At 41.7% G+C, this 13799-nt stretch overlaps 1 protein-coding gene across 2 annotated transcripts in view; it reads left to right on the top strand.

Annotated features, from left to right (window-relative positions):
* tnpo1 (transportin 1) overlaps nucleotides 1–13799 on the top strand; it is a 63482-nt gene that overhangs the window by 11038 nt on the left and 38645 nt on the right. For both annotated transcript variants that reach the window (XM_065004751.1, XM_065004752.1), the window contains one exon: nucleotides 5388–5494. In XM_065004751.1, the coding sequence (XP_064860823.1) occupies nucleotides 5388–5494 (107 nt within the window). The remainder of the gene's footprint in view (nucleotides 1–5387; nucleotides 5495–13799) is intronic.

The raw sequence follows: 13799 nt of genomic DNA, 5'->3' as shown, positions 1-13799 counted from the left end.
GTAGGCAGCAGCAGGCTCGTAAGCATTCATTCAAACAGCACTTTTGAGCGTTTGCCAGCAGCTGTTTATGACTTCAAGCCTATCAACTTCCAAGATTAGGCTGGTGTAACCAATGTGAAATGGCTAGCTAGTTAGCGGGTTGCGCGCTAATAGCGTTTCAAACGTCACTCGCTCTGAGACTTGGAGTAGTTATTCCCTTTGCTCTGCATGGGTAACGCTGCTTTGAGGGTGGCTGTTGTCATTGTGTTCCTGGTTCGAGCCCAGGTAGAGGAGACGGACGAAAGCCATACTGTTACACTGGCGATACTGAAGTGCCTATAAGAACATCCAATAGTCAAAGGTTAATGAAATCCAAATGGTATAGAGAGAGATAGTCCTATGATTCCTATAATAACTACAACCTAAAACTCTTTACCTGGGAATATTGAAGACTCATGTTAAAAGGAACCACCAGCTTTCATATGTTCTCATGTTCTGAGCAAGGAACTTAAACGTTGGCTTTCTTACATGGCACATATTGCACTTTTACGTTCTTCTCCAACACTTTGTTTTTGCATTATTTAAACGAAATTGAACATGTCTCATTATTTATTTGAGGCTAAATTGATTTTATTGATGTATTATATTAAGTTAAAATAAGTGTTCATTCAGTATTGTTGTAATTGTCATTATTACAAATGCATGTTTAAAAAAATCGGCCGATTAATCGGTATATGCTTTTTTTGGTCCTCCAATAATCTGCATCGGCGTTAAAAATCATAATCAGCCTCTAGTCCTAACCAACTTACCAAAACTATAGTTTGTTAACAAGAAAGTTGTGGAGTGGTTTGAAAACTAGTTTTAATGACTCCACCCTAAGTGTATGTAAACTTCTGACTTCAACTGTATGCTGAGCACTTGTTGGCTGCCTTTCTTTCACTCTGTGGTCCAACTCATCCCAAACCATTTCAATTGGATCAGGTGATTGTGGAGGCCAGGTCAACTGATACAGCACACCATCACTCTCCTTGGTCAAATAGCCCTTACACAGCCTGTAGGTGTGTTGGGTCATTGTCCTGTTGAAAAACAAATGGTAGTCCCACTAAGCGCAAACCAGATGGGATGGCGAATCGTTGCAGAATGCTGTAGTATCCATGCTGGTTAAGTGTGCCTTGAATTCTAAATATATTACGGACAGTGTCACCAGCAGAGTACCATCACACCACCACCTCCATGCTTCATGGTGAGAACCACATATGCAGAGATCATCCGTTCATCTACTCTGCGTCTCACAAAGACACAGCGATTGGAACCAAAAATCTCAATTTTGGGCTCGTCAGACCAAAGGACATATTTCCATCGGTCTAATGTCCATTGCTCATGTTTTTTGGCCCAAGCAAGTTTATTCTTCTTATTGGTGTACTTTAATAGTGCTTTCTTTGCAGCAATTCGACCATGAAGGCCTGATTCATGCAGTCTCCTCTGAACAGTTGATTTTGATGTGTCTGTTACTTGAACTCTGTGAAGCATCAATTTGGGCTGCAATTTCTGAGGCTGGTAAATCTGATGAACTTGTCCTCTGCAGCAGTGATAACTCTGGGTCTTCCTTTCCTGTGGCGATACTCATGAGAGCCAGTTTCATCATAGTGCTTGATGGTTTTCCTGTATTGACTGACCTTGTCTTGTCTTAAAGTAATGGACTGTCGTTTCTCTTTGCTTTTGTGAGCTGCTCTTGCCATAATATGGACTGGTCTTTTACCTATCTTCTGTATACCACCCCTACCTTGTCACAACACAACTGATTGGCTCAAACGCATTAAGACGCAAAGAAATTCCACATATTAACTTTAACAAGGCACACCAGTTAATTGAAATGCATTGCAGGTGACTACGTCATGAAGCTGGTTGAGAGAATGCAAAGAGTGCAACGCTGCCATCAAGGCAAAAGGTGGCTACTTTGAAGATTCTAAAATGTATTTTGATTGGTTAAACACTTTTTTGGGAGTTTCTACATCATTCCATGTGTTATTTCATAGTTTTGATGTCTTCACTATTATTCTATTATTCAATGTAGAAAATAGTACAATTTTAAAGAAACCCTTGAGTGAGTAGATATGTCCAAACTTTTCACTGGTACTGTGTGTCTGTTTTATTTATTTATAAACACACACACTGAGTGTACCAAATATTAGGAATACCTTCCTAAAATTGGGTTTCACGCCCCACCCCGCTTTACCCTCAGAACAGCCTCAATTCGTTGTGTTATGGACTCTATATGTTTTCAAAGCATTCCACAGGGATGCTGGCCCGTGTTGACTACAATGCTTCCCACAGTTGTCAAGTTTGCTGGATGACCTTTGGCTGGTGCAAAATTCTTGATACACACGAAACTGTTGCGCTTGACAACCCCAGTAGCTTTGCGGTTTTTGACACAAACCGGTGCACATGGCACCTACTACTATACCCTGTTCAAAGGCACTTAAATATTTTCTTGCCCATTCAACCTTTTGAATGGCACACATACACAATTTATGTCCCTTAATCAACGCTGATTTGAAATGGATTTAACAAGTGACCTCAAGGTATCATAGCTTTCATCTTGGATTCACCTGGCCAGTCTGTCATGGAAAGAGCAGGTGTTCTTAATGTTTTGTACACTCTGTGACTGTCAATACCATTGTACCCATAGTGCAGAAAAATGACTTAAGGATGGACAGCTCCAGATCTGAATGGCAGTGGTGTCTAAGCTTTTGTTCCAGCCCAGCTCATACCTGATTACAAAACCCTTCACACACCTTCTCTTCAATGACTCAAACAGATCAAAGCAGGAGAATGGTGTTCCAGGCAATGTTCCCTCTAATATTTATAGGCATTGAGCATTTTTTTTGGTCTGCTGATCGCTAACTTGAACCTTGTGAAATTTCTGTGTAACTTCCGGCGTGCGTTTTCTGTGAACCCTCAAGGCTGTACCCGCTTTAATATATTTAATATACCAAATAGGCTACTGTGGCTATTTGATCATAATGTAGGCCTACCAGAGTGCCCTACCATCAAAAACAATGGAGAAAATGCATACCGTAACAGCTATTTCCATGTTAAAATGATATCATTCAGCCTACAGTAGCAGCCAATGTAGGCCTGCATTCCATGAGACTTTTGGGAAAAAAACACACAAAAAAACAACAACATGCAGGGCTTGACATGAACTTGTTTAGCAACTTGTCCTTCAGACAAGGAGGCGACTGAACATTTTGTTGTGATGCTTTACAAAATAAAATTGATAATTATTCCAATGCCATTTATTACAGAGAATCAGACAGATTGTGCTACCCGTTGCCTATTGGCTACTTGGCTTATTCAAGCCTTTTTTAAGACATAAAAAAAAATGCTTTTCAAAGATGGCTAGAAATTTTGAAGTTTTGTGCTCCCACATTGCTGACTACAAATGAGCTATAACTGGGCTAATAACTCACTAACTAGCTAAGAATGTGAACAAATGTGGGCACGTGTCTATATGCAGCTCTCAAAACAAGCGCATAATAATTGCGACCGCTCATGCTGAAAAACAGTCCAGTTCAAATTAAATGACACATCTATATATGGCAATGTTCTAATTGCATGTAGGTCTACTGCAGCTTTGATTTGTTATGGCGCACCAGTCTCTAGAGTACAGGCTTGAGTCGTCGTGCCTGTCAATGCAATAGAATCCTAGTCCGATTGCACTTTGCCTTGCGCTTTGCCTTCCGATTGCGCTTTGTTGCATTGATAGTGGCTAATATTGCGCTGATTCCATCAGAATTCCAACAGTAAAGGGAAACGTTGATAGTGTTAACTTGCTAGAGTTTTCCCTGTTAGTTCAGTTCAGTCTTGTGATTTTCTCAAAGGTGGATTTTATTATTATTCTGATAATTATTTAAAAATAAATGCTCGTCAGTCCCTGGCCAGCTGTGCACCCACTCGCAGCTTAGAGGAAACATTTGGAATCGCTTACCTAGTTTTTGAAGGTGATAAGACTTAGACACACCCATTGGTGTGAATTAACCTGAATCTTTGAGTCATTGAGGGGGATTTGATTATCTGGCCCGGGTTACCTTTGTGGGAGAAGTTTGCCTTGCGGGCGTGAGCCAGGTGCCCCGTTCAAAGCCAGTGGTGGATAAAGTAGCCAACTGTCATACTTGAGTACAAGTAAAGAAAACGACTCAAGTAAAAGTCACCCAGTAAAAATCTAAAAGTGTTTGGTTTTGAATATACCAAAAGTAAAAGTGTAAATAATTTCAAATTCCTTTATATTAAGCAAACCAGATGGCACATTTTTTTTTAACTGATTTTTTTAACGGAAAGCAAGGGGCACACACTCCAACATTGACGACATTTACAAACAAAGCATGTGAGTTCAGAGGCAGTATGGATGACCAGGGATCAGAGGCAGTAGGGATTTTCTGTTGATAAGTGTGTGAATTGGACAATTTTATCGTCCTGTTACATTTTGAATGCTTAGCAAGTACTTTTGGGTGTCAAAGAAAATGTATGGAGTACATTTATTTCCTTTAGGAATGTAGTAAAGTTAAAGTTATCAAAAATACCCCCAAAAAACAACTTTAGTAGTACATTTTGAAGTATTTTTACTTAAGTACTTTACACCACAAAGCCCACTGCAAAATCGTCTCAAAACAAAAGTGACGTAGCATAGGCTAGATTATGCACGTGAAGTAATGAGTAGGATTCTCTGTTTCCAATGCAGAAGTGATTGCTTAAAAAAAATGCTTTATTTGCCTTCCCAATTTTAAAACTACTTTGAAAATTCTAACATATTTTATGGAAAATATGTTTAATGTTTCTGGACGATGTACCATGCTGCCTTATAGGCGACATGACCAAGCGCCACAGATCATTGTTTGATTTGAGAAAGGCGCCCCTCCCTCACTGTTTTTGCCTGTTCACGTCACATGCCATAGACTGGTACACCGCGTCTCAGGGTAATATAACTCCGTTCGTCTCACTGGTGTCTGGCTGCATGGATATTTCTGAAGGTTTGATTAGCCAGCTGGCTTGTTGAGATAGCCCAATGGTGTTTGCATGGTGCCTCCTTATCAGAGTCAGCAGGCAAGCAACAGACTGTGCCAGGGCTCTGTTGCCATGGTTACCTAACATCTGACAGAAATGAACAAACAGGAGTGTGTAAATCACCTATTATAAACCGACTAAAAGTGCAGGATATTGGCTCTGCCAATCCTGATGGTGATCATGATGATTAAGCAAGGAGGTGATTGTTATAAGGGAGGGTTTTGGAGTTGCTTCGAGGAGACCTGTCTCATCTCTTTCTGTCTCTTTCTGTGTCTCGCTCTCTCTGTCTTTGTCTCTCTGTGTGTGTCTTTGTCTGTCTCTCCTGTCTTTCTCTCTCGACCCAGGTATCCTCATCACTACCATCGCCTCCAAAGGGGAGCTGCAGAACTGGCCTGAGCTGCTGCCCAAACTCTGCCTTCTGCTGGACTCTGAGGACTACAACACCTGTGAGGTGAGGGATGAGACTAGACTAGGACAGGGTCTGGGCTGCCAGGTCTGTGAGCTGAGCTATATGTTTATCACTTCTGTGAGGTGACGACCTAGGTTAACACAGGACTGGGCTGCCAAGGTTTTCTGAACTGTCATATGCTAAATATTGTGAGGAGAAGACTAGATAAGGATACACCTGGACTACACTGCTACGTCTGGGAGCTCAGGTTTACAAATGTACTACTAATACTGTCTCATGATGGCTACTGGGGTGAGTTTGGTTTAGGATAGAGGTTGGTTTGAGAGTCGTTGTCTCGTCGCTGTAATCTGTGGATTTATCAGAGATTATCTGTGTTTGAATGAGTGACCTTGACGTTTTGAATGAGTGATCTGGTTTTCTTGTCCTTTTTCACATTCAATACCAGACACAAGCAAAAAAGATATAGGTGCCTGTTTGTTAGTGTTCCTGTGCACTTCTCTGGGGAGGGGTGGTCAAATAAAGCAGCATCTGGATGGAGTCCTGCTGACCGACTCAGTTGAAGGGAAATACTCACAGCTGGATAGGAACTAACCCAAAACTGCAGCTTATTCAACATGAAATCACTTATACCAGTGAATATAATCTGACCTCATTTCTTGACTGGCTCTCGCCATGACCAAGAATACAATCTTTGGTTATGAGGTAAGAGCGAGCCAACAACATCAAATGTGATTAAGTAGCACTTAATATTTGGTGTCAATGTTGGGTGGCTGCCCTAGTATTAGTGTTACTAACACAACTATTAGAATGACTTATTATTGCAGAAGTGTTAGTAAGGTTAAAGGGATGGATACAATGCTACTGTACTTTTAGACTTCCAGTCATTGTGCTAAAGCTAGTTAGCATTCGCTCCTGAAACTAACACTAACTTCCTTCATAATAAAAAATAAAATAAAAGCTGTATCCATTTTTATGTCGGAATCTCACAGTATCCCTCATAGTTGACACAGCAGATCTGTGGATAGTCAATCGATCAGTCAGATTTGTGATCTTCATTCATTTAATCTGTCATCATGCCATGTTTGGGGGACATTTAAGACTAAAGCCCTATACTATGTATGTGATTTGAGAAGGTAGCGAGGTAATGTAACTTTGGTCAACTCTGAGTTCAACTCTGAATAACTGGTACCATGAAAGTGGCTCACCTATTAGCCAGGTAAATGTATATGGCAACAAATCCTCCAGAACTAACCTACTCCCGGGCAGGCTAACTCCATTTATCCTGAATGTAGTGCAGGGCTCAACAATAACTTGTTTACTTGTCCGGGACAAGTAAAATAACATTTAAAAAAATCACAATATCAAGCAATTACTCCGATATGAATTGGATCAGTGAGGCCAACATTGGAATAATATTCTGATCGAATGTTCATATACAGTGCATTTATTTGGACCCTTGTTTCAAACTTTTTCCATTTAAGGATGGAGGCCACTGTGTTCTTGGGGACCTTCAATGCTTCAAAAAGTGTTTTGGTATCCTTCCCCAGATCTGTGCCTCGACACAATCCTGTCTTAGAGCTCTACGGACAATTCCTTCTACCTCATGGCTTGGTTTTTGCTCTGACATGCACCATCAACTGTGGGACCTTATATTGACAGGTGTGCCTTTCCAAATCATGTTCAATCAATTGAATCTACAATCAAGTTGTAGAAACATCTCAAGGATGATCAATGGAAACAGGATGCACCTGAGCTCAATTTCGAGTCGTATAGCAAAGGGTCTGAATACTTATGTAAATGAGGTATTTCATAAAAATAAAACATTTGCTAAATTGCTAAACCTGTTTTCACTTTGTTATTATGGGGTATTGTGTGTAGATTGAGGAACAAACTGTATTTAATCCATTTTAGAATAATTCTGTAACAAAATGTGGAAAAAGTCTAGGTCAGAATACTTTCCAAATGCAGTGTACATAAATAAAAAAGCCTACATGTCAGTGTAGGTGGTATTGGCTACAGCCTCTTGTCCAAGCTGATGCAGTAAGGCCCGAGAAGGTGTGGTATATGGCCAGTATGCCACGGCTAATGGCTGTTCTTACGTACGACGCAACGCGGGCTGCCTATACACAGCCCTTAGCCGTGGTATCTTGGCCATATATCACAAGCGCCCGAGGTGCCTTATTGCTATTATAAACTGGTTACCAACATAATTACAGCAGTACAAATACATGTTTTGTCATACCCGTGGTATACGGTCTGATATACTCTGGCTGTTAGCCAATCAGCATTCAGGGTTTAAACCACCCAGTTTGTAATGATTGATAATTAACGTCAAAAGGCTTGATTCTGTCGACATACTTGAGGCATGGTTCGTTGGTTCGTCGAGCTTATAATATGAAAAAATAAAACGATCAGCATTTTAAGATAAGTCTTTTGCATCAACCATTGCTTTTGTAGTCTGTTTTGAACAGTATCAATATATTTAATTTTGAGGCCTGGAGGGAATTATTTAAAAAAGAAATAAGTAAACTGAACAAAAATATAGTGTTAAGTGTTGGTCCCATGTTTCATGAGCTGAAATAAAACATCCCAGGAATTTTCCATACGCACATAAAGCTTATTTCTCTCAAATATTGTGCATACATTTGTTTACATCCCTTATTAGGGATAGTGAGCATTTCTCCTTTGCCAAGATAATCCCTCCACCTGACAGGGGTGGCATATCAAGAAGCTGATTAAACAGCATGATCATTACACAGGTGCACCTTGTGCTGGGGACAAAAGGCCACTTGAACGTGCAGTTTTGTCACACAACACAATGTAACAGATGTCAAGTTTTGAGCGAGTGTGCAATTGGCATGCTGACTGCAGGAATGTTCACCAAAGCTGTTACTAGAGAATTTAATGTTAATTTCTCTACCATAAGCCACCTCCAACAATTTTTGAGAATTTGGCCTCACAACCACAGCCAATGTGTAACCACGCCTGCCCAGGACCTCCACATCAGGTTTCTTTACCTGCGGGATCGTCTGAGACCAGCCACCCGGACAGCTGATGAATATTTCTGTCTGTATTAAAATATTATAATATTTCTGTCTGTAATAAAGTCCTTTTTTGGTGTAAAAACTCATTCTGATCGGCTGGGACTAGCTCCCAGGTGGGTGGACCCATGCCCTCCCAGGCCACCTATGGCTGCGGCCTTGCCCAGTCGTGAAATCCATAGATTAGGGTTTAAGGAATTTATTTCAATTGACTGATTTCCTTTTTACATGAACTGTAACTTGGGCTCCCGAGTGGCGCATGGCGCAGCAGCCTAAGCCACTGCATCTCAGTGCTTGAGGCTTCACTACAGACACCCTGGTTCGAATCCAGGCTGTATCACAACCAGCCATGATTGGGAGTCCCGTAGGGCAGCGCACAATTGGCCCAGCGTCGTCCGGGTTTAGCTGGTGTAGGCCATCATTGTAAATACGAATTTGTTAACTGACTTGCCTAGTTAAATTTTATTTTTTTGTTCAGTATATTTGGTTGTAATTGTAATGTTGCAGTATTTTATAGGCTAGCAAGGGTGGCCAACCTCCAGGAGAGCCTTAAAGGGGCGGTGTTGTATTTTGAGACCAGCTTGAATCTGCAAAGAAGCCAATTGGCAGGGTGTTTTTCTGCATTTTCTTCCGATTCTCGATGGTAAACAAATATGGTAATGTAGGTTATTTTGTAATGTGGTTCCTTGCATCATACAATGATGAAACTTATTTGTCTTAAAAAAAAATTAAATTGTTAGGTGTGCAAAATAAGGTGCTTGTGCACGGATTTTCATTTTTTTAAATGTAACCTTTGTTTAAACAAATTCTTATTTTCAATGACTGCCCAGTGGGTTAAATGCCTTGTTCATGGGCAGAACGACAGATTTTTACCTTGTCAGCTCAGGGATTTGGTCGAGCAACCTTTCAACCAACGCTCTAACCACTAGGCTACCTGCCAAAGACTGCATTAATGATAAGTAATAAAATTAAGACGGTACTTCAAGCTTATTTCACACGATAGCCTGCTGAATTTGCAAGGTTACTTTTCTTTCCTTTTTACTTCGGCACATGAAAATGTGGCACTGACTCGCCCATGGATTGATGTTTCTGCATTATCAGTGAAGAGTTTGGCGTTTTTACTAGCCGTGTGACCCGCATCCGCAGTTACAAGCCTGCTACAGCCGGGCGAGAAATCTCCACCGTCGTAGTACGGATGAAGCCTGAGCTGGACTCTGAAGCTACAAAACCCTGAAGATCTTGCTTCAATTGTAGTATACCCCTCAGGTGTTACTCCATTTGCTGTTGGTCAGCCAGTCCCCTCTCACAGCTTTCCTCTCTGACACGCCTTTAGTTATGGGTGTGTCCAGAGTTATAGCCTTCTCTCTGCTATGCTGTGCTCATAGATATTCAAGTCAGGGAGAGGGTTAGAAAAATCTACTAAATGCATTTGATGATCAAACTACGAAGGAATGAATGGAGTGTGTTTGCATGGAGGCTAGCGTATTTTAAATACCAATTTGATTGGGGCGTCATACTTTGCATCAAGCCCGGTGCTGCTGATGCAGAGTTGCATCGTGGGGAAACACTCCCTTGCAACAGCCCCAAAAATAGCCTGGCTGTCCCAGGATTCTTTGCGGTGGCCCCTGGCGGCTTGCCAGCAGCAGTAAATATAAAGCCACACACTCGCGCCTCACAAATGAGCTGATTTGAGGGTGCCACACACATACACACACACACACACACACATACAGAGTTCTTCATATACACTAGTGATGGGGAGAGGGGGTAATCGACGCAGTTAAATGTCATTATATTATATGGATGCTTTGACACTATCGATTTGTAAAAAAAAATGTGTGTGTGTGTATATATATATATATATACACACCTCTCGAAATGTTTTCGCAAGCACTAGTCTGCTGTACCTGTCCCAACTCATATAGCTTGTTCTCCATCCTTTAAAAACAAATAGTGAGTCAACATGTTTTCAGCACTTGTTTTCTCATGCCCTCTTGTCTCTGTGTCAGACATCGTGAGCCATATATTTGGAACATCAAATTGCAATAAATACGCAATATCAACTCGCAATACATATAGAAAACCATGAGAATCCAATATATCGTATCGGCACCTAAGCAACGTGATATCACCCCTGGACAGTAGCCTCCATACAGATGTGTGGCTGGGGATCACTGTGTTCTGAAGGACACACACAGAGAGACGCAGACATGACACACACACACACACAGGTGAGCTCACACACCTACGTGCATTCACTTACAGTAAAGCCCAGACATACCCTCTCATTTTCTTCTTACTCACTTGTGTGTAGTGTTGATTGGACACAGACCGCACATGACCTTTGTACTTCAGAATGACCTAATCTTGGCTTGATGACAGATTAGTGTCTCCACTTCCTTTTAACATCTCTTTGAATCTGTGTGTGTGAATGGCTCATTCAGATCTACACAATCTACATGCCATTGATAATTTACCATGGAAGCATGGATCACTCTCTTATAGTCTAACACTTAAATATGCCCCAGTGTTATCTTCAACGGGACACAATCTGGACTCCTCAAAGGGAATCCAAGTAAAGCCGACGGGAGATCGAGTTGACCCTTACGCCTGGGCCTGGCAGACATCCCAAAGGAAAGCCTGTACAATAGTTCTCACTATTGCCACAGGGTGTTCCTCCCAACACAGAGCTGGTTCAGAAGCAGAGATTTTGCTCCGTTATTTTCTGCGGTGGAGCTGGAGTGAGCTGTGATTTTGTTTTGGTAGTACTCTTCAGGCAGACGGGCGGGTACTCCTAGGGTTTGTTGTACTCGGCTAGAGGAACCTCGTCAAGTCGGTTTAGAAGTGTCGCCTTGAGATCTGCGTAGCCTAGTTCTGCTGTTTTTAATTTGCTGAAAGAGTAGTTGCATTCATCAGAGAATACAAATAGTATGCATGTAGCGTATTAGGCCTGCTGTTAATATGTCAGTGATTGATGTGAGTTATTCAGAGCATATGGATGAGCCTCAGCCGGGTCATGTTACAGACAGCCGTTGGACTTATACATTCTAGCTGACTGGTACATTTGTGTGTGTGTGTGTGTGTGTGTGTGTGTGTGTGTGTGTGTGTGTGTAAAAAGGCATTCCACTGACTGAGCTCTTTGGCAGTGGTCCTAAAAGCTTTGCGTGGTACAGGGCTCTGGGTAGCATATTATGTGAGTTGACGACCTCGAAGTCTACTGGGCCTCAAAGGCAGTACTATTGGCACTGGGTGGCGTGGCTCTGATTTTGGCTATGAGCAGTGTGTCTTTTATGTGTTTATACATAAAGATGATCCTTCAGCGGCTGGCCTATTACTAGATTATCCACATCACACACTGTTTTGAGCTGTGTATGTTAAAATCCTTATTGCAGACTATATTTGTGTTGAAATCTGCAGTGCTCTCAGACACAATCTTGAGTTTCTGTGCTGCATTCTCATTGTCTGCGTTTTGCCCTCTCCTGCTCTCCCAAGTATTAGATTAATCTCAGTCCCTCTGTCTGCACTGAGATCCCTGTGAGCTGAGTAGATTCTACCGCAGTGTGGAATGGAAATGCTAACTAGGTTTGGCAATTTTACGATTGAATTGTCTACCATCGTCGATGGTGACAACATCGTGATGTCACATGATTGTTTTAGCTTATTTGACTGTAGTCTGGCAGTGAGCACACAGCAGGGCAACATGCCAAATTGTATTTTCCTAAATGCCATAGCCTTCATTTTCTTTCTTTAACCTTTTGTTTTATTAGAGAGTCATACTGAGACCAAGGTCTCTTTTACAGATGAGCCCAGAATTACAGAAAATGCACACATCCAAATTTAAATACAAAACGAAAGCAGAAAGGAAAAACACTGTCATAAACACATTCATTAGTAATAAGGTCTTCAATCAGCTTTCTGAATTGGCCTAGAGGCACCAAAACATCAAATTTAAGAACATTTTGAAGATTGTTCCAAAAATAAGGTCTAAGAAAATTTAAAGCTGATTTACCGAACTCCGTAGAGACCAAAGGAATTTTCAGAGTTAGCCATCCCTGAGACTTGGTGTGGTAACTTGTTTAAAGTTTAGTAATGATGTTGGGTACAGAGGGACTTTTTGTAGACTATACAATCGTATATCAACAATGTTAGGATGGGAAGATGTGTCATTCCAGACGTCACCCAACCCTAATGCTAACTCCACACAGGTGTCTGTCTCTCTGGCCGTCAGCACAGCAGTCACTACGACCGCAGACCGCGTCCGAACCGGTTCTGTCTCTTGTCACAGCAATACCCCTCTCTCTACCCCTCTCTCCCCGTTTCCCCTTCCTGTTCCCGTTCTCCTCTGTCACCCCTTTCCCTCTCTTCCCCTCTTCCCTCTGCGGCCCTCGCTCTATAAAAAGGCCAGAGCAGGTATGTGTGTGGGATGTCACCTCATGCTTATAGAATATTGGCTGATTGCTTAATTTAGGTTTTGCTGGAGATCCGTTTTTACTGTGGTGATTAACGGGCGGTTGGAAGGTGCTGGTCGACTGACCGAACAACCAAGTGCTTTCTCATTCAGACACTGTACATTGTACTGTATACTCTACCATTGTTGTCTGGACATAGCTTTCTAACAGAGGATAAATGAGTAATAACATTTCTTTTTATATATATAATCCCTTTCTCTCTCCTCTCAACCGCCTCCGATTTCTTTTGAATAGTTGTAATTCTTGCATGTTTCCACAGCAAGGCTCAGTCTTACCAGGACTGTCCAGGTTCATTGGAATATGCTCTTAGTCTGACTGCCCTCCCGCTTTCTCTGCTGGTTACACACACACACACACCTGTCCCAGTCATCAGAAGCCGCAAAAATGTTTGTGCAAAAATAAATGAATGAATGCTAGCTATGTTTTTCCTGGTTGGACCTTTTCCTGGTTGGACGTCATCTTGGTAACCTTTTTGAATGTTAGGACTAGGGATATACATTTTGTCTTAACGTTTTAAAGTGCCATTTAAAAAAACAACATAAATACAAAAGGTTAAGTGACGAGTTCAGATGCGGTTCTACGTATGACCGCTAGGGGGCAATGCAGTTCAATCTACCACGGTCCTGGCTTCTATCTACCTGTCGTTGCCACAGTAACAAAATCATAGAGCCTGTGTTTTTTATTTATTTAGTAGGAAAGTCCGTTAACAAATTCTCATTTACAATGACGGCCAAACCCGGATGACACTGGGCCAATTGTGCGCCTCTTGTCCCGAGGACTGCAGGGTGGAGCTCAGGCTTGTTCTTTTGAACTGTGCCAACCATGGTATCTTCCTCT

The sequence above is a fragment of the Oncorhynchus nerka genome, linkage group LG19 (genome assembly GCF_034236695.1).
Source record: "Oncorhynchus nerka isolate Pitt River linkage group LG19, Oner_Uvic_2.0, whole genome shotgun sequence".
NCBI classification, from domain to species: domain Eukaryota; kingdom Metazoa; phylum Chordata; class Actinopteri; order Salmoniformes; family Salmonidae; genus Oncorhynchus; species Oncorhynchus nerka.
Note: the sequence above shows the minus strand (reverse complement) of the source record. Positions and strands in the feature narration are given on the sequence as shown.